The 14859-nt window shown below is 47.8% G+C and overlaps 2 protein-coding genes across 2 annotated transcripts; one reads left to right on the top strand and one right to left on the bottom strand.

Annotated features, from left to right (window-relative positions):
• Positions 1–3136: 3136 nt before the first annotated feature.
• On the bottom strand, positions 3137–3687 carry LOC306950181 (protein BTG1-like; the record flags this gene model as incomplete). Its single annotated transcript, XM_079540350.1, has 2 exons — positions 3137–3486; positions 3570–3687. 2 exons carry the CDS (start codon positions 3685–3687, stop codon positions 3137–3139), a joined length of 468 nt encoding a protein of 155 aa, XP_079396476.1.
• A 944-nt stretch (positions 3688–4631) lies between these two features.
• On the top strand, positions 4632–14510 carry ATRIP (ATR interacting protein; the record flags this gene model as incomplete). Its single annotated transcript, XM_079540344.1, has 13 exons — positions 4632–4941; positions 5021–5106; positions 5853–6023; positions 6667–6782; positions 7109–7275; positions 8336–8431; positions 9171–9336; positions 10427–11146; positions 11849–11991; positions 12328–12419; positions 12989–13072; positions 13292–13541; positions 14449–14510. The coding sequence occupies 13 exons, from the start codon at positions 4632–4634 to the stop codon at positions 14508–14510; spliced, it is 2463 nt and encodes an 820-aa protein (XP_079396470.1).
• Between the last annotated feature and the right edge of the window lie 349 nt (positions 14511–14859).

Here is a 14859-nt window from a genome sequence, read left to right as displayed (position 1 = left end):
GCAGTGAAAAACCACCGTAAGGTCAGTGCTGACGGAGCGGCAGAGGACGGGAGGAGCGCTGGGATCCGGATCCACGCTCGGTTCTTGGCACAGAGCTCAGGCATGTATGAAGAAATGAAGGCTTATTGCTCAGCCGTTGCAGCGCACAGCTCAGCACCGCTCTGTTCCTTCGCTGAGGTGGGGACCAGCCGTGCGATGTGCGGCAAGCAAGCAGTAAGGTGACACCAGCTGACAGGACCTCCTGTCTGATATGGGTTTTGCTGTGTAGTTCACAGGGACAAGGATTATTTATCCATCTTTGCAGCAAGGCAGTCTTGGGAGAAACAGGCAAATGCATGCTTGGCCATGTGTAAATGTTCCTTCCTTTAGCTTTACTTACCCAGCAGGTAACTCATCTTCCTACAAGCAGGCTTGACAACAGATACCATTCCCCATGCACTTCTACTGCTCCAAGAAGGCTGGCATACATTAGTTCTCCCTACGGAACCCAAAACCTTCTCTTCTAAATCACACCGGAGCAGATGTGGTCAGCCTTGTGCAAGAAGGATGTGCAAGATGTTGCCATTTTAAGTATTTTGTATTGTGCTGTTGCAACAAGAAAGCCAAACCCCTCCTCTTCTAAGGAAAACACACTAAGGTTACCTTCTTCATCTAAACAGCCCCCTTGGCTTTCTACCAAGAGCTGCATTCCACCAGAAAAGCCTTTCTTTGTGCTGTTGGGAGCCTCTGATTTTAAAGCAGTGGAATGTACTTGTAGATGTCACAAGCTCTTTACAATGCATTTACTTGCAGCTCTTGATTTGGTGTGTTTGCTCTGAACCTCCCAGCCCCCTTCACCCAATGGGCTACAGAGCAGATTAAGAATATGCAACTGAACTTGAATTACACTGACAAAAAAGTCCTTTCTAATGATCAGCACCAAACCTGCAGGGCAGGTTCAAGTACAGGGATACCAGAGACAAGACACTGCACACAGTGTGTGAAATATCCCACTGAACATAGTAGGATTAACAAACCCTCACAAAAGCAACAGAAGGCACACGGCTGGATTCATCTTACACAGCAGGCAAGAAAAGAGCACATGAAAAAGCCACCGTATCCTACTTTGTGTCTGCCCAACCACGTCCAGCACGTAGAAACCATGCCCAGCTGCCAGTTCACCTCTAACAACTGCCTCAAACACTTCCTGCTGTGTAAGAGCTGCTGTTAAGTGAGCGGGCAGCACGGAGCATTGCCCTCCAAAGGGCACTCAGCCACAAGGGCAGCTCTCTGCGCCAGATTTTAAGTTACTCTGTTCAATTAGCAACAAATGCATTGAATTTGACCCCTAGAGGTCCTGAGGAAATAAATATTCAGTGCAGGCAAATCAATCAGGAACAGAGGTGAAGGTTAGTAAGGAAATCAGACAATGTTATAAGAAATGATTTTTCAATCTTGTTTTACTAAAGGCAGTTTGCTGCAAGACCTTAAACATCCGTTTCTTAGTAAAAGTAACCCAGACACTCATTTCCTGGAGTGACAGGCAAGGAACAAAATCAATTTTTACAAAGTTTTGCTCACTAAGAACATGGCACTGTGCATTCTGTTCAGATTAAACAGAGCCTACCAGCCAAGCCTGCCTCCAAAACAACAGGGCAAGCAGCAATCGAGGCAAAGTGCAACCAGTAAGCCACAGCTTTCTCTAATGCAAAGAGAAAAGCTCCTTATGCAGGCCGGGTTCTACCCTTCCCAGGCTGCCCAGACTTGCCCCCTCGCTGCATGCTTTACCACGTTATTGACATAGCACAAGATGGCTTTTGCTGACAGATGAACACGAGACAAAGCTCCTTTTCATCAAGCACCCAGCTCTGCTCAGACTGCAGGCTACCAGAAGTGCAGTCTGCATTGCTACCTTACAAACCGTGGCTTCTGACACAGCACAGCCATAGAATGGGATCCTTCACCGGACTACCAAGTCATCACACAAACCAGAAACAACTTTGGCTGTTGTAGTGAACCCACTGCTTCTGGTTCTGATTTTACTAAACTGCAAATCCAAGCTGACAGAAGGAGAATTCTGAGCTGCTGTAAGGAACAGCAGTTCCTTAACTCCCAGCAGATCAGCAATGGCAAATATCACACAGCCTTTCACTCCAGCTCCCTACATGGGTTTAAGTCACTGCTTTAAACAAACTCAATGAATCCAAAAATACTTCTGCTACAGATCAAGTGTTAGAAGCATGCTTCTGCTTCCATTCAGTTTCATCCAGCACACAGTGAACCACACAGCCCTGCTCAGGCACACTGCTAAGCAAGCTTTACTGGTACTGAGCATGTTGCAGCGAGCTGAAATAAAGGTGAATATTCAGAGCTTCTCCCTGCTAAAGGTGCGGGATCTGCAGTGACTAGAAAGAGCTGTGGCAAGCTTTGAGAGCAATGTCTCAAAAGGAAAACAAGAAAAATCACAGAACAGAGACCAGACAATAAAAAACAAGTCAAAAGCACTTTGAGCAAGTCTTTATTATTCTACTTTGCTAACTAGAAGTAAGATAGACAAATTCCCCAACCCCTTCTGTCAGAACATCGGGGTGTGATGAAACCCAGCTCCCAAATAAACAAAACACATGCTTTGAAAAAGGTAAAAAATACTTCTGTGATTTGTGCCCTGCAGCCAAACTTGGATGACCCTGAGAAAAGTCTGTGCAGACAAGTCAGTGGAGATTGATGTGCAGCTCGCTGCTTCTGCTTTAATCCCCTTTGTGTTATTGCTTTCAAATTGAGTTTGTTTTTCTTTCTTTTTTTTTTTTTTTCCAAACAAAATGTTAATCTTGACTAAAATCCACCATGAAGTGCTACAGCGTCGCTTTTTATTACAAATACCGGAATTTCCTCGAAAATATAAATGTGTAAAACAACCAACCGGCTGTACAGTGCATTTACAGTACATGTTCCAGAGTAACGGGCAGACTGAAGAGCTGCTTTACACGTTAGCCCTTGGCCACAAGGATTGGCAGTACGGTTACAACTCGGATGATACAGGGTGAAAAGCTCCCGCCGCTACCAATAAAAGAAGAAAAGAAAGAGTCAAGACCTCAGTTACAATTAAGTTTATCACAGAACTGGGATACATACATAACTGTACAAGGAACAGTAACTTCTAACTAGAAACCGTCATCATGTTGTAACTCTCGGACGGGCTGGACCGGCCAGTTCTCCACTTCTTACAGCTGCTCCTGCTCTCCAGGGCTTTGCTCGCCTTCGCCCCGGGCTGTGGACTTTCATAGAGGACGCAGATGGAGCCGTCCTCGCCTATCCGATAGGACACCTCGAAAGGGTCGACCCAAAGAGTCAGTTCGCTGGGCAAGAGCTGGAAAAGTCTCTCGTGGCTCAGTCCGATCATCGCCGCCGCCTTGCCGATCAGCGGGTCCATCTGATGGTTGATCCTAATGCACCGGTACCCGGAGCCCTTGGTCGGCGCCGTGGGGAACCAGTGGTGTTTGTAGTGCTCTGCGGGAGGGAACAAAGAGCGGCGTTAGCGGCGTTAGCGGCGTTAGCACCGCCGACGCGGAGCGGGCCGGGCCGCCGCTCACCGCGCAGCGCCTCCTGCAGGTACTCCCGGAAGCACCGCAGCTGCTCCTCGCCGATTCCGCCGGCGGCCCGCAGGAGGCGGGTGACGAACGCCGCAGCCGTGGAGGTCTCGGTTCTCATGGCCGCTCGGCCGCCGCTCGCCGCCGCTCCGGCCCCGGCCCGCCGCTAGCGCCGCCGCGCCGCTCCGCCCGGCCCGCCGCTCCGGCCAATGGCGACGTCGCGCAGCAGCGCGTCACAACGACGCGGCCCGCCCCGCGCCCCTCCGCGGCCGCCGAGCCCGATCCCCATTGGCCGCGGCGGGCGCGGGGCGGGGCTTACGGGCGGCCGCGCGCGGCCATTGGGCGGCCGCGGAGACGGGCCGTGTTTGTTTTGCTGGCGGAGGGGCAGGGCCTCGCCGCCGATTGGTCGGAGCGGGAAGGGCGGGAGCGGACGAGGCGCGCCGCCGCGTGGATCTCCCGGCTCCGGCCCCGCTCCGCCCCGCTGTCTCGTCTGGGCTCTCGTCGCTCGCACGTCTCAAAACACGGGCGTGGTCTGTAAACCTCCATCCATCTCTTTTCAGACGCGCTGCTCCGGGGCCAAGACTCCAGATCCAGGCTCAGAGGCTCCGCCAGGAGGGCGATCCAGGCGTGCGTTCCACGTTTTAATGCACTTTTCTGCAAGATTCCTGCAGCAGTGAGTTGAGAAACGAAACAGCAGGAACAAATGAAGTAGGACTACCAAATACAGAATCTTCTTGCACACAGAACACGCCGCAGCTCGTCCCAGCGGGCCGTGGCGCGGTATGACGTCACCTGCCGTCAGCGTGACGTCACCGCTCCTCACCGAGGAGAGCAGCGCCGCCACCGCCGTCGGCCGCCGCTCTCGCGCCCGCCCGTCCAATCAGCGAGCCGCTCACAGCGCGAGTAGCGGCGACCAATGGCGGGTTTGACCCTCGGGGGCCGCCGTAGGCGCGGCCGCCCATTGGCCGGGGAGGAGGGCAGCCCGCCGCCGATTGGCCGCGGCTCGGCGCGCGGGCTTCCGGCCGACGGGGTCGCGGGGCGGTGCGGGGCCGAGTGGCTCTCGGCATGGCCACCCGGCCGCCGCTCGGGCCGCGGAAACGGAGCGGTCCCGCGCTGTGCGGGGCGGGCTGGCCGCGGGGCAGCGCCCCGGCCGCCGCGCTGGGGAACGGCTTCCCGCCCAGCAAACGCCCCAAGGGGCCGGCGGAGGTCGGGGCGGAAGAAGATCCCTTCGGGGACAACGACGACTTCACGGCGGACGACCTGGAGGAGATCGACACGATCGCTTCGCAGGCGCTGTCGCAGGACGCCGCCGGACGAGGCCCGGCCCCGGCGAGCCGCCCGCACGGCGCGTGGAGCGGCGCCGCGGAGCCTGGAGGTCAGCGCGGGGCGAGAGGGGGGCGGAGGCGCGACTGTCGCGATAGCGAGACCACAGCTCTCCCGTTCTCTCTCCGCAGCGGGCGGCGGTGCGGACGGCGCTCAGCTGCGAGGGGCGTTCCAGCTGCAGGTGCTGCAGGCGCAGCACGAGGACGCCCGGCGGAAGGTCAGCGCCGCCCCGCAACTCTGTGGAGCCCGGGGGCGGGGATCCGGTCCTGCCTCTGATCCGGGTGGTTCGGAATCCGAGCGTGCGGTGTATGAAAGGAGTCCTAATGGAAATGGCTCCAGGGCGTCCGAAGGGAGTGGTGTTTGTGCCCCGGGCATTTCGGATAAGCAAATGCTGATCTGTCAGTTTTTGTCTTTCCTGTTAAACCCTCTGTCCTGTGCGGCTGCTCTTTGTCACTTAATGATTTGAAAGAGTGCATTTAAGGGGATGGTGTTACTGTGCTTTATGGAAAGGCACCGCAGTGCACAGGGGCGCCCACAGCTCTATCTGTGCTCAGAGCCCCCCAGCCTGAGCTGGGAATCTGCAGGGATGGGGCATCACCATCTCTCTGGGCATCCTGTGCCATTGCCTCATGATCCTCATTGTAATAATTTCTTCCTTATGTCCAGTCTAAACCTCCCCTCCTTCAGTTAGAAACCATTTCCCTAAAAGAAAGGGGTGACAGCAGTGCAGAAAAGCCCACATTCTCTGACAGGCAGCAAAACACTGTAATTCTATTAGAGAAAGTCACAGAGCCTGATTTAATCAGGAAAAAAAAAAAAAGAGAAGCCACAGTGCAGGATTTCTACACTGGGTTATAGCAACTATATAGCAACTGAGCTACAGCACTCGGCCTTTGACCTTGTAGAGAGCAATATGGATACTTTTGGCTGAATGTATGCTTAATGGAATTCATCTCTTTGCAGCTGAAAGAAATGCAGGATGAAATTCTTACTAAAAATGGGGAAATCAAAATGTTGCGTGACTCAATGCAGCAGATGGAGCACACTATGGATGAGCAGAGAAGGTCGTACATGCTGTTGGAACAGCAACAATCTCAGGCCCTTGGTGAAAAAGAGAGAGAATTCTCCAAAAAGGTTTGTAGCTCTGTCAGTCACCTCAGCACCACACACAGAAAGAAGCTCACAGTGTGACTTCAGTGCTGCCACGGTCTGTTCAGTCAAAGAAGGAATATCTGTGTGACACTTCTGAGTGTGCCTTTATTTTGTTATGCAGAAGAAAACCCTTACAAGAACCTGACAGGGCATTTCTTCTGCCAAAATAAGAGTGAAGTTAAGATGGCAGGTTTTTGCTTGCTTGCTTTCTTTAGCAGTCCCCGGAACATTACAACTGGAAATAGAATGGTACATTACAAACAATTGTAGAATGGAAAATGAGACAGAAGGTGCTGTGTGACTCTGATCAGATTGCTGTTCCTGTTGCAGTCATCTTTGTGAGAGCCCTGAAGAGGACAGTGGCTGCTTTTGTGCTGTTAATGGCCTGGCTGTGCTCGTGCTCTTGTGGCACTTGGTCTGTCTTGCCAAGTCATTGCTTCTTGCCTGACCCTGGGCACTTGGTTCTCAGATAGTATTAATTGGATTAGCATAAAAATGGAGAACTTGTACAGAGACCACAGTAAGTAGCCTGCAACCTTGAAATCTTACTGAAATTTGCATTGCTTTGCAGTTGGAACCACTTACCTATTCTGTAACAGTAAAACGATCTCATTGATTCTTTCAGTTACTGTCACTGCAGTCAGAGTTGCAGTTCAAAGATGCAGAAATGAATGAATTAAGAACGCGGCTTCAGAACTGTGAAAGAAACAAACACTCAGCTCAAACGGTTGTGCCACAAAGGTATGTGTGGGTTTTGGAAAATAATCTGTGTTCTTTTCATGCACGCTTGAATTCGTGCACAGGTTTCCTTTGTCCGTGTAACTCTTAGGTCATTTCCTTGAGAAAATACAACCCAAACCATCCTGTTGAGCTGAAGAAATCTTTCTGTGACAGAAATGCAGGGGGTGTAGAGTGAAGTACCACTGAAACATCAGTGCTGAGAAAGCTATTAAATAGATCTGTGTTGTTTAATAAAATGCTCCCAAAAAAGATATCGATTCATTAAAGCTGGAGGGGTATTTGTTGGTGTTTCGTTGTTCTTTTTTGTTTGTTTGTTTGTTTTTTAGTAGCCCTAAAAAGAATTTTACAGTCCAGATGAAATCAGAAGGGTGTCCTCTGCAGCCTGGAAAAAGGTCTTTTCCTACAAAAGAGTCTTTCAATGCTGAAACAGCTGTCAGACCCTCTTCTTCTTCTTCAGGAAATTGTTTTGCACAGACGGTTTCCAGCAAGGAAGGTAAACCTGCATACAACTTATGTATACAACCTGCAGTATTTTTAGCTGCTTGTGAACATTCTGCCTTAGATTCAGACTTTTGCCCTGTGTGACCCAGCAGTTGCAGTAAGGTCAGCACAGGCACAAGAGTGGTTCTTTTTGTGTGACACTGCTTGTGCTCCGTATGGCTCCACCTCAGGTTTGCAGGAGGATCACTTGGCAGTGAGGTAAATGCCAGGGAGCTGGGTGAAGGGTTTGCTGGCTCTCATGAGAAAGTCATTTATTATGAGATGAGCTGCAATGTCCAAACTGTTACCCACGTTCCTCACTCAAGAAGGAACAGGAAATAATTTGCTTATTTGTTGAATAGGTCTAGCAGTCAGCTCGTGCGTTTGTTATACTCCTGAGGTTTGGGCTTTGGTAATAGTTCTCTTTTTTTGGTATTTCATTTTAAATGGTGCATATTGAGCCACGTTAAAGCGAGCAGCTGCAGGGCTTCACTCATTTCCTCCTTTATGTGTTGAGCAGTAATTCTCACTCAACTGTGACTTTAAAGTCATTGAGTAAAACCTAGGAAACACATGTGTGCGTTTTTCTGTGTATTACTGTCATATGGAACAAAAATTGTGTTGCTTTTTTTTTTTTCTTCTTTTTTTAATAGCAGCCAACTGCTGCGTTGAGACAGTGGCACATTGGCAGAGGGAAATAATGGGAGACATTAGGAGCTGTCCCTGCCGAGAGCAGAGGGTTGGAACTACATGATCTTAAAGGTCCCTTCCGACCCAAAGCAGGCTATGATTCTGTGACCTTCACTGCAGGCTGATGGAACATCTGAGGCGTTTCTGCCAGCTGCAGTATCCAGCCAGAAGCAGTGCTGGGCAGCGTGTATCAGCAGCCTTAGGAGGGTTCCTATAGTTACTTTTTCAACTCAGTGTTTGACACTGCTGAGTATTTTATATTGGCCTGTGCTCTGTGTTCTTACTGCATGACAGCTGTGGCTAATTGAAGGTGTGCAGATGACAGATGCAGGTGTCTAAGCGATTATTCCTTGTATTTGAAACATAATTACTGTTTGCTTTAGATAGTAAGATGCCCCATCCTGAATTGTCATCCATAAAGCAGGAAGCAATGGGAAGGAATGGTTCTTGCAATTCTGTACCTCGTCGGAACATTCAAGGTAACGTATTTCTGGCAACACAGAAATAATAAGCATGAAAAAATAGATGAGCATTTCTGAGGAGCGATTAAGAGGCCATTAGTGAGTGCTGTCATGTATGTGCAGTGCCACTGCATGGATTCCTGCCTGGGGAGTTAGTTGCTCTTAGCTTTGGTTTTGCACTGAAACATTTCAGATTCTATTATCGTATATCCCTGCAGCACTGGGATATTGTTACTCTGTTTCAGAACATTGTTTGCCTGGGTTTTGCTTTTCAGAAGGGTATGGACGAAGATGTACATTGAGAGACATCTTCCAGGCTTGGCTGTGTAATCAAACAGTGCTATCTGTTGTGAAGAGAGCAGGAAAAATGTACATTTCTTGTTTCTGAAAGTGGAAGGAGCACATCAGTGCTTAAGGTGTTCAACACGTTATTTCCAGTTCAGAATTGCTTCACGTGGTTTTAATGTTCAGACTGGAACATGGAGGCCATGGCCCCAGGATGACTGCGTTGTTACAACCACTTGATTGAGATCTTTTGCTTATAAAGGGACTGTAGTTAAAATCTCCTTAAACATGCCTTGACCCACATTTAAATTGTGATCTATAAGATTTTGAGAACCGATGAATTTAAAATATTATTTTCTTCCCGTATTCTGTCTTGTAAGAGAAAGGAAATTGATGATGGAAGAACTGATTTTTGAGGTTGAGAGCAGCATTGGTGAGGTAAACCTTTTGAAATATGTTGCTGTTGTTGCAGAGGATGGAAAAGCCACTCCAAAGGCAATCTCTCCAGGTTCCGCCTTGCTGAGCGCCCTGCTGAAGCAGCCCCTTGTCTCTGGGTCCCTGCTGGGACTTTGCCATCTCCTCAGCAGCAGCGCTGAGGCTCTGCCAGGAGCTGTGCTGCAGCCCGACCTTCTGCAGACGTAAGGACTGTAAAATTGCATCTGATGTGTTTGCAGCACAGTGGAATGCTGGGTGACAAAGGTGTTGTGTGTGGGGCACCTGGCGCCTTGTGTTCGGCGCCCTTTGGCTGAGTGCATTGAAGGCAGAACTTGGAGCATCGTTCTGCAGCTTTGGTCACCTGTCTTTGGTGATTGTAGGCACTGAATGCAGGAGAAACACGAAATGGGAAACTGGATTAATTCTGTATTAGGGGAGGGCACAGAAATTAGGAAAACTTGGAAGTGGCTACAAGCAACTGCTGCCTTATCTTTTTAAGGATATGTTTAACTATATAAAATATTTATTATATATATACACACACACACATACATGTATCCTAAAGTCTAAATCAGTGCTGTATTTAAATATGAAGTTGAATATAAAATTAACTGTCTGAACATGGTTTCAAATATCATGTTCGTTCATCAGATCTTTGTTGTTAATTGTTTGATGGCTCTTTTGTTGAGAGCCCTTTGTTTTGCATTTAACATTTCCTTAGGCTTGTAGGCTAACAATTGCTGAATTCAGTGGGATAGTTTGGAAAGGAATTAGTTGCTCACAAAACCTGGGTTGTACCCTCTATTTTATAGGAGGATGCACACCGTGGTAACTTATAACTATTTGCCTGCACCTGTTGGTTTAGAACTTCTAATAAAGGTTTTTGGTGCAGTCTTATCTGCTCAGCCTGTTTTACTGCTTAATAAGACTGTAACCAACAATGCTTACTGTCACTATATTTCTTGATTAATACTACAGGAGATGAATGCATTAAGCACTTAATTTAACTACTGCATTTCTCTCCTTAAAGAACTAGACTTTATCTCATGAAATACCATTGCTTTTCTGACACTGTAGCAGTTCCAGTGCTTTGTGGTGTTAGCATGGCTCGTGCCTCACTGCCCTTCCACTTCATGCAGGCAGCATACCTGCATTTGGCCTCTGTAGCTGCAGTTTGAGAACAGCCATCCCTGGCCTTGCTATTCTTTGATTCAGAACACAAATAAGCACATTTTCAGCTCTGTTCTCTACTTTTTCTTCCACCAAAGTATTTTCCTCCTTTTGTTTGGGTAGGCAGCCCACGCAGATGCCTGGCACCAGGGCAGCCCCGGAAGAAGTTGCTCCTCTTGTGTCCCTGCAAGAAGCTCAGAAGCTCGCAGTGACAGGGCTGAACTTGATCGCTATGGACGAAGGGCCGTGCGAAGGGAGCCCTGCAGGGCGTGGGAGCGAGGTGTTGTATTTGAAATGCTGCAGGATCCGAGGAGCTGTGCACCTCTTGCCCTTGGTGGAGCACCACATCGGTGCTTACTGTCGAGCGGTGCAGTCGGCAGACAAGTCAGTAAATGCTTCTTGTGGAAACCATGCAGTCGTTTCTTCCAGAACCAACACAAGTAAGGTGGCGAGTAAGGAGGACTTCAGGTTGTCTCTTGAAGAAGCAACAGTTCTGTCGCTAGGCATTCTTTATTATTTGGCGTTTTATAGCTGGGACGTTGTCCACGCGTTGCTGGCTAATGAGGTGGAAGAAAGTTCTGCTGTTGGAGAAGAACAGCTTTCCAAGACAGACAGAAATGCGCTGTGTGAGAATAAAGAAGATGACAGGACACAAGGAGGGCTGCCTGACGCTCCGCAGGATGCTGACAGTAACGTTGAAGCACAACATTCTTTGTTCAGAAAGCTGCTCCAGGTTTTAGCTTTTTCTGCCACCGCGGGCTCCCAGATGGATTGCATCCTGCAGCACAGCCTGAAAGTTCTGGTAAAACTGGCTGAAAACTCAACGATGGACTTGCTAATAAAGTAAGTCAGTAGTAGTTCATCAGTGATTTCAGGCTCTTTGTTGTGTAGCAGTTTTCACTGTTGAAAATAATTTGTGCAGGTGGCAGTAGAAGGTGTTGACACCTGTGGGAGAATGTCACGTTTCTTGGCTCACCTTTGGGATGCAGTGGAGGATCTGACCACTGCCTTGGCTGCTAATGAATGTGATAATTGCCCCAGCTCGATAGTAAGATCTGCTTATCATGCATTTACGTGAAGCAGATGCTTTTGGCTCCTTGCATGGCTCTCATTTTGAAGTGAGAAAGCTTCTTCAGTCGTGTGGTTGATCATTTTTTGTATTTGAATTGCTGGGAGGTGCATAAGGAATGAAAGCACAAGGCTTCCCGGTTTACTTATTTATTCTATTTCTACTCTATGTTATAATATTTATAATTCTCATATTCTGTTTACAATTACGTGAAATATAATGTCTGTTTATTCTTGTGGATGAAATGCCACTCCTGAAAGTGTGATCCTTGCTTGCTAATGGATGCATGGAGCCATCATATGAACTGCAGGCTGCCTGCACCACATAACAGCATATGTTTTGCAGCTTACTTTATTTCTGGTGTGTAAGTGGAGCTTGTGTTTTGAATGGCTGGAAAAGGTGTGAGTTACGAAGCAGTGAATTACTTTCGACTCGTCAGTCACTTCCCATTTGTAACTGGGATTTCTCTTTGCAAGTTTTCAGCACCTCCTGAGCCACCAGGTGCTGCTCCGTGTCCTGTGCCCGGCCGTCCCTCTGCACACAGTTCTTCTGACCGTGAAGCTGCTGTCCATACTTGCACAACACCACTTGCTGGTTGCTCAACTTTGCTCCCATTCAGGTACAAAATTCCTTCACACAGGATTGTTAGCAGTTTAGTATTAGTCAGCCCAACTAAAAGTCATACAAACAGGCTTTGTTCTGTAGTCTTAACCCCCACAGCCCAGGCTGCTGCGCTGCCTGCAAGCTTGTGCTTGTGCTGAGTTTCATTGCTGTTTGAAGAGCACCTCTGGTGTCACCTGTGTACACTCAGCGCTGTGGATTTTTACTTTCCCCACAAATGCCTGTTGTATTAAAAACTGCTGAGGAAAAAAGGAGTTCTGGGGAGTTGAAAACTAACAAAAATATCACCTGCTATTGACTAGCTGTGAAAAGAACTGAGTTAACTCTCTTCCAGATAGCTGCCTTCTTCTTGCACTGTACATGTACATCACGTCAAGACCGGACAAATCGGCCTCTGAGGTGCATTGGCTGCAGCTGGAGCAAGAGGTAACACTGCCAGGTCCCACAGTTTGTCTTGTTGAAGGGGTGGGAGGAGCAGGGCAGTGCCTGAAGCATCCAAAAAAGTTCTTCAACTGTAACAGAAGCTGAAAGTTTGAGCTTTTGGTGTGGAATTACATTGGTTTCTATGAATCACTGTTGGAAATTGAATCAGTAACTATTCTTCAAGATAACACCAGTCATAGCAGTCAGAGTGAAGTCACTGAAAAAGCACGAAGCTGCAAATGAATTCAAGACTGCAAATGTTGTTCTGCTTTTAGGTTGGTAGAGAGCAAGACCTGTGTACCATTTTGATCCTGTAATTTACTTTGAGTTACTACACATGAAAGATAGAAACTGAAGATATTCACTGCATTTAGTGAAGTAAAGTCAGGCAGTTAAGTTTTACAGCAAAGATTACACTAACTAGTTTTGGTGGAGTAAAAAAGATCAGCCGTTAGTTAAAGAAGCCAGTAACAAAATGTTGTTCTGACTTGCCTTGATTTGCAGCTCAGTAGTTTGCTAGTTCTGCAGAAGCCTGCTACTCACTGTAACGCATCTGCATGTCTTTGGAACAGGCAGTCAGGCTCCTGACCCGGTGTGTGCGGTTCTCCAGCCCAACAGTTTTACCCCCTGCTGCACACTGCCAGTGTAATCTGGAGGTACGTCACTGTAGCTACTGAATTTCTTCTGCTGACAATGTAGGAGTAGCCTCTTATCCTTTTTTAGCTACTGTACTTCAAAGCCTGCCTTCTGGAAAGTTTGATTTTGCTTCCTAGCATCTGATATCTGAAGAGTAACTAATGCAGTTCATAATGCAATGCGTTTTCTGCTGCTGTGATTTCAGTTTGGGTACTCAGTCTCTTTTTTTCCTCTGGCAGGTGGTTAAGGCACTAATAATAATGTTACACAGACAGTGGACAAAGATTAGAAGATTTGAGAGCAGCTTGTGTGCACATAAGGAGCAAGTCATTCAGTTCTTAAGGGACGCTGTCCTGCTCTTACACAGCCTATCTCAGAAAGACAAACTGTTTCATGAGCACTGTTTGGAAGTACTCCATCAGTATGACCAAGCCATGCCAGGCATTAGAGCCATCCTCAGAAAAACTAAAAAGCTGAGCGCCTGCGAAGGTAAATGGAGCCACGGTGTGTTGTGTTGTGGTTTGGGTTTTTTCCCTCCCTAACATAAATAAAATACCACTTCTGTCCCGTTCTCAGTTCACTGTGGAGTCACTAAGGTTGGAAAAGACCTTTGGGATGATTAAGTCCAGCCATCCTCCTACCAGCACTACTGCCCACGTCCCTCAGTGTCACATCCCCACAGTGCTTGAATGCTTCCAGGGACGGTGACTCCCCCGGGTCCCTGAGCAGCCTGTTCCTAATGACTAGTGGTTAGTAGTCCTAATAACCACTGTCTACCGACCATGGATGTTTTGTTGGTTTGACCTAAGAGGGTACTCCACAGTCGTCGTGTTTCTCAGACTTCATTACACAGAAGCACTAGTCTTCTCTCTTCTCTCCATAGAAATATGTCCCTACTGTCTGATCAAATAAAATCCTATGCCCCAGCTCCTTGCAGAACAATAATCTTTGCTGTGTTGCCATGTTTAACAGTATTCCAAGTCTCCCACTAACATTACACTTTTCCCTAACAGTTCTTTTTTTCCCTGCATCCCTAACACCTTCCTTCATCTTCCTTCTTCTACCCATCCATGTCCTCCACTATTCCAAAAGCTCCTCTAGCTCGTGTAACATCAGAGCTTTCCCTTTGCTTTGCACACATGCTGTGTCTGTTTCCTGCAGAGCTGATCTGGTGCTTTTGCCTCTTCTCCCTGCACCTCAATGCCTCCTGGTGCCCACTGTACACCCTGTAGCACAGTGTCATTGTCCGAGATAGCTGAGCACTTGCTTTTGGCACTTGCTGTAGCATACTACAGGCAGCATGTTTTACAGTAAATCAGATCCCAGCTATTAATTTCATCAAGTACAAAAAAACACCTCTCTGAAATGTGCTTCTTGTCGTTTGTTGTTGTTGCAGAGCTGATCTTGGATGAATTGTACCCTCCTGAGCCAGAAGCAGAAGATCAGGACTCCAGTTAGCCATGTGGCAGTTATCGTAATCACTGCCAGAGTAAATCTGATATAAATCAGCAATTCTCCAAAGTGATAACTCAAAAGTTGCCCTCCAATGCACAACTAAAACACAATTCTTTGTTGCAGTTATTCGACCTAAGTGCTATCCAAATGAAAACAAGGAAATTGTGATGTGAGGACAAAAATAATACTGCCATGTACTGTTTTGCTGTGCAAAACCACTGGAAGGATGAACTTAGGAATGGTTCTGTTTATGAGCATCACCCTTCATGAAGCTGCTGTGAATGGAATGGAAACCTTACTGTGTGTTCCCCATTTCCTGTGACTAAAGCTGCATTTATGCTGGTTTATGATG

This window comes from Tetrao urogallus (assembly GCF_951394365.1).
Source record: "Tetrao urogallus genome assembly, chromosome: 10".
Taxonomy (NCBI): domain Eukaryota; kingdom Metazoa; phylum Chordata; class Aves; order Galliformes; family Phasianidae; genus Tetrao; species Tetrao urogallus.
Note: the sequence above shows the minus strand (reverse complement) of the source record. Positions and strands in the feature narration are given on the sequence as shown.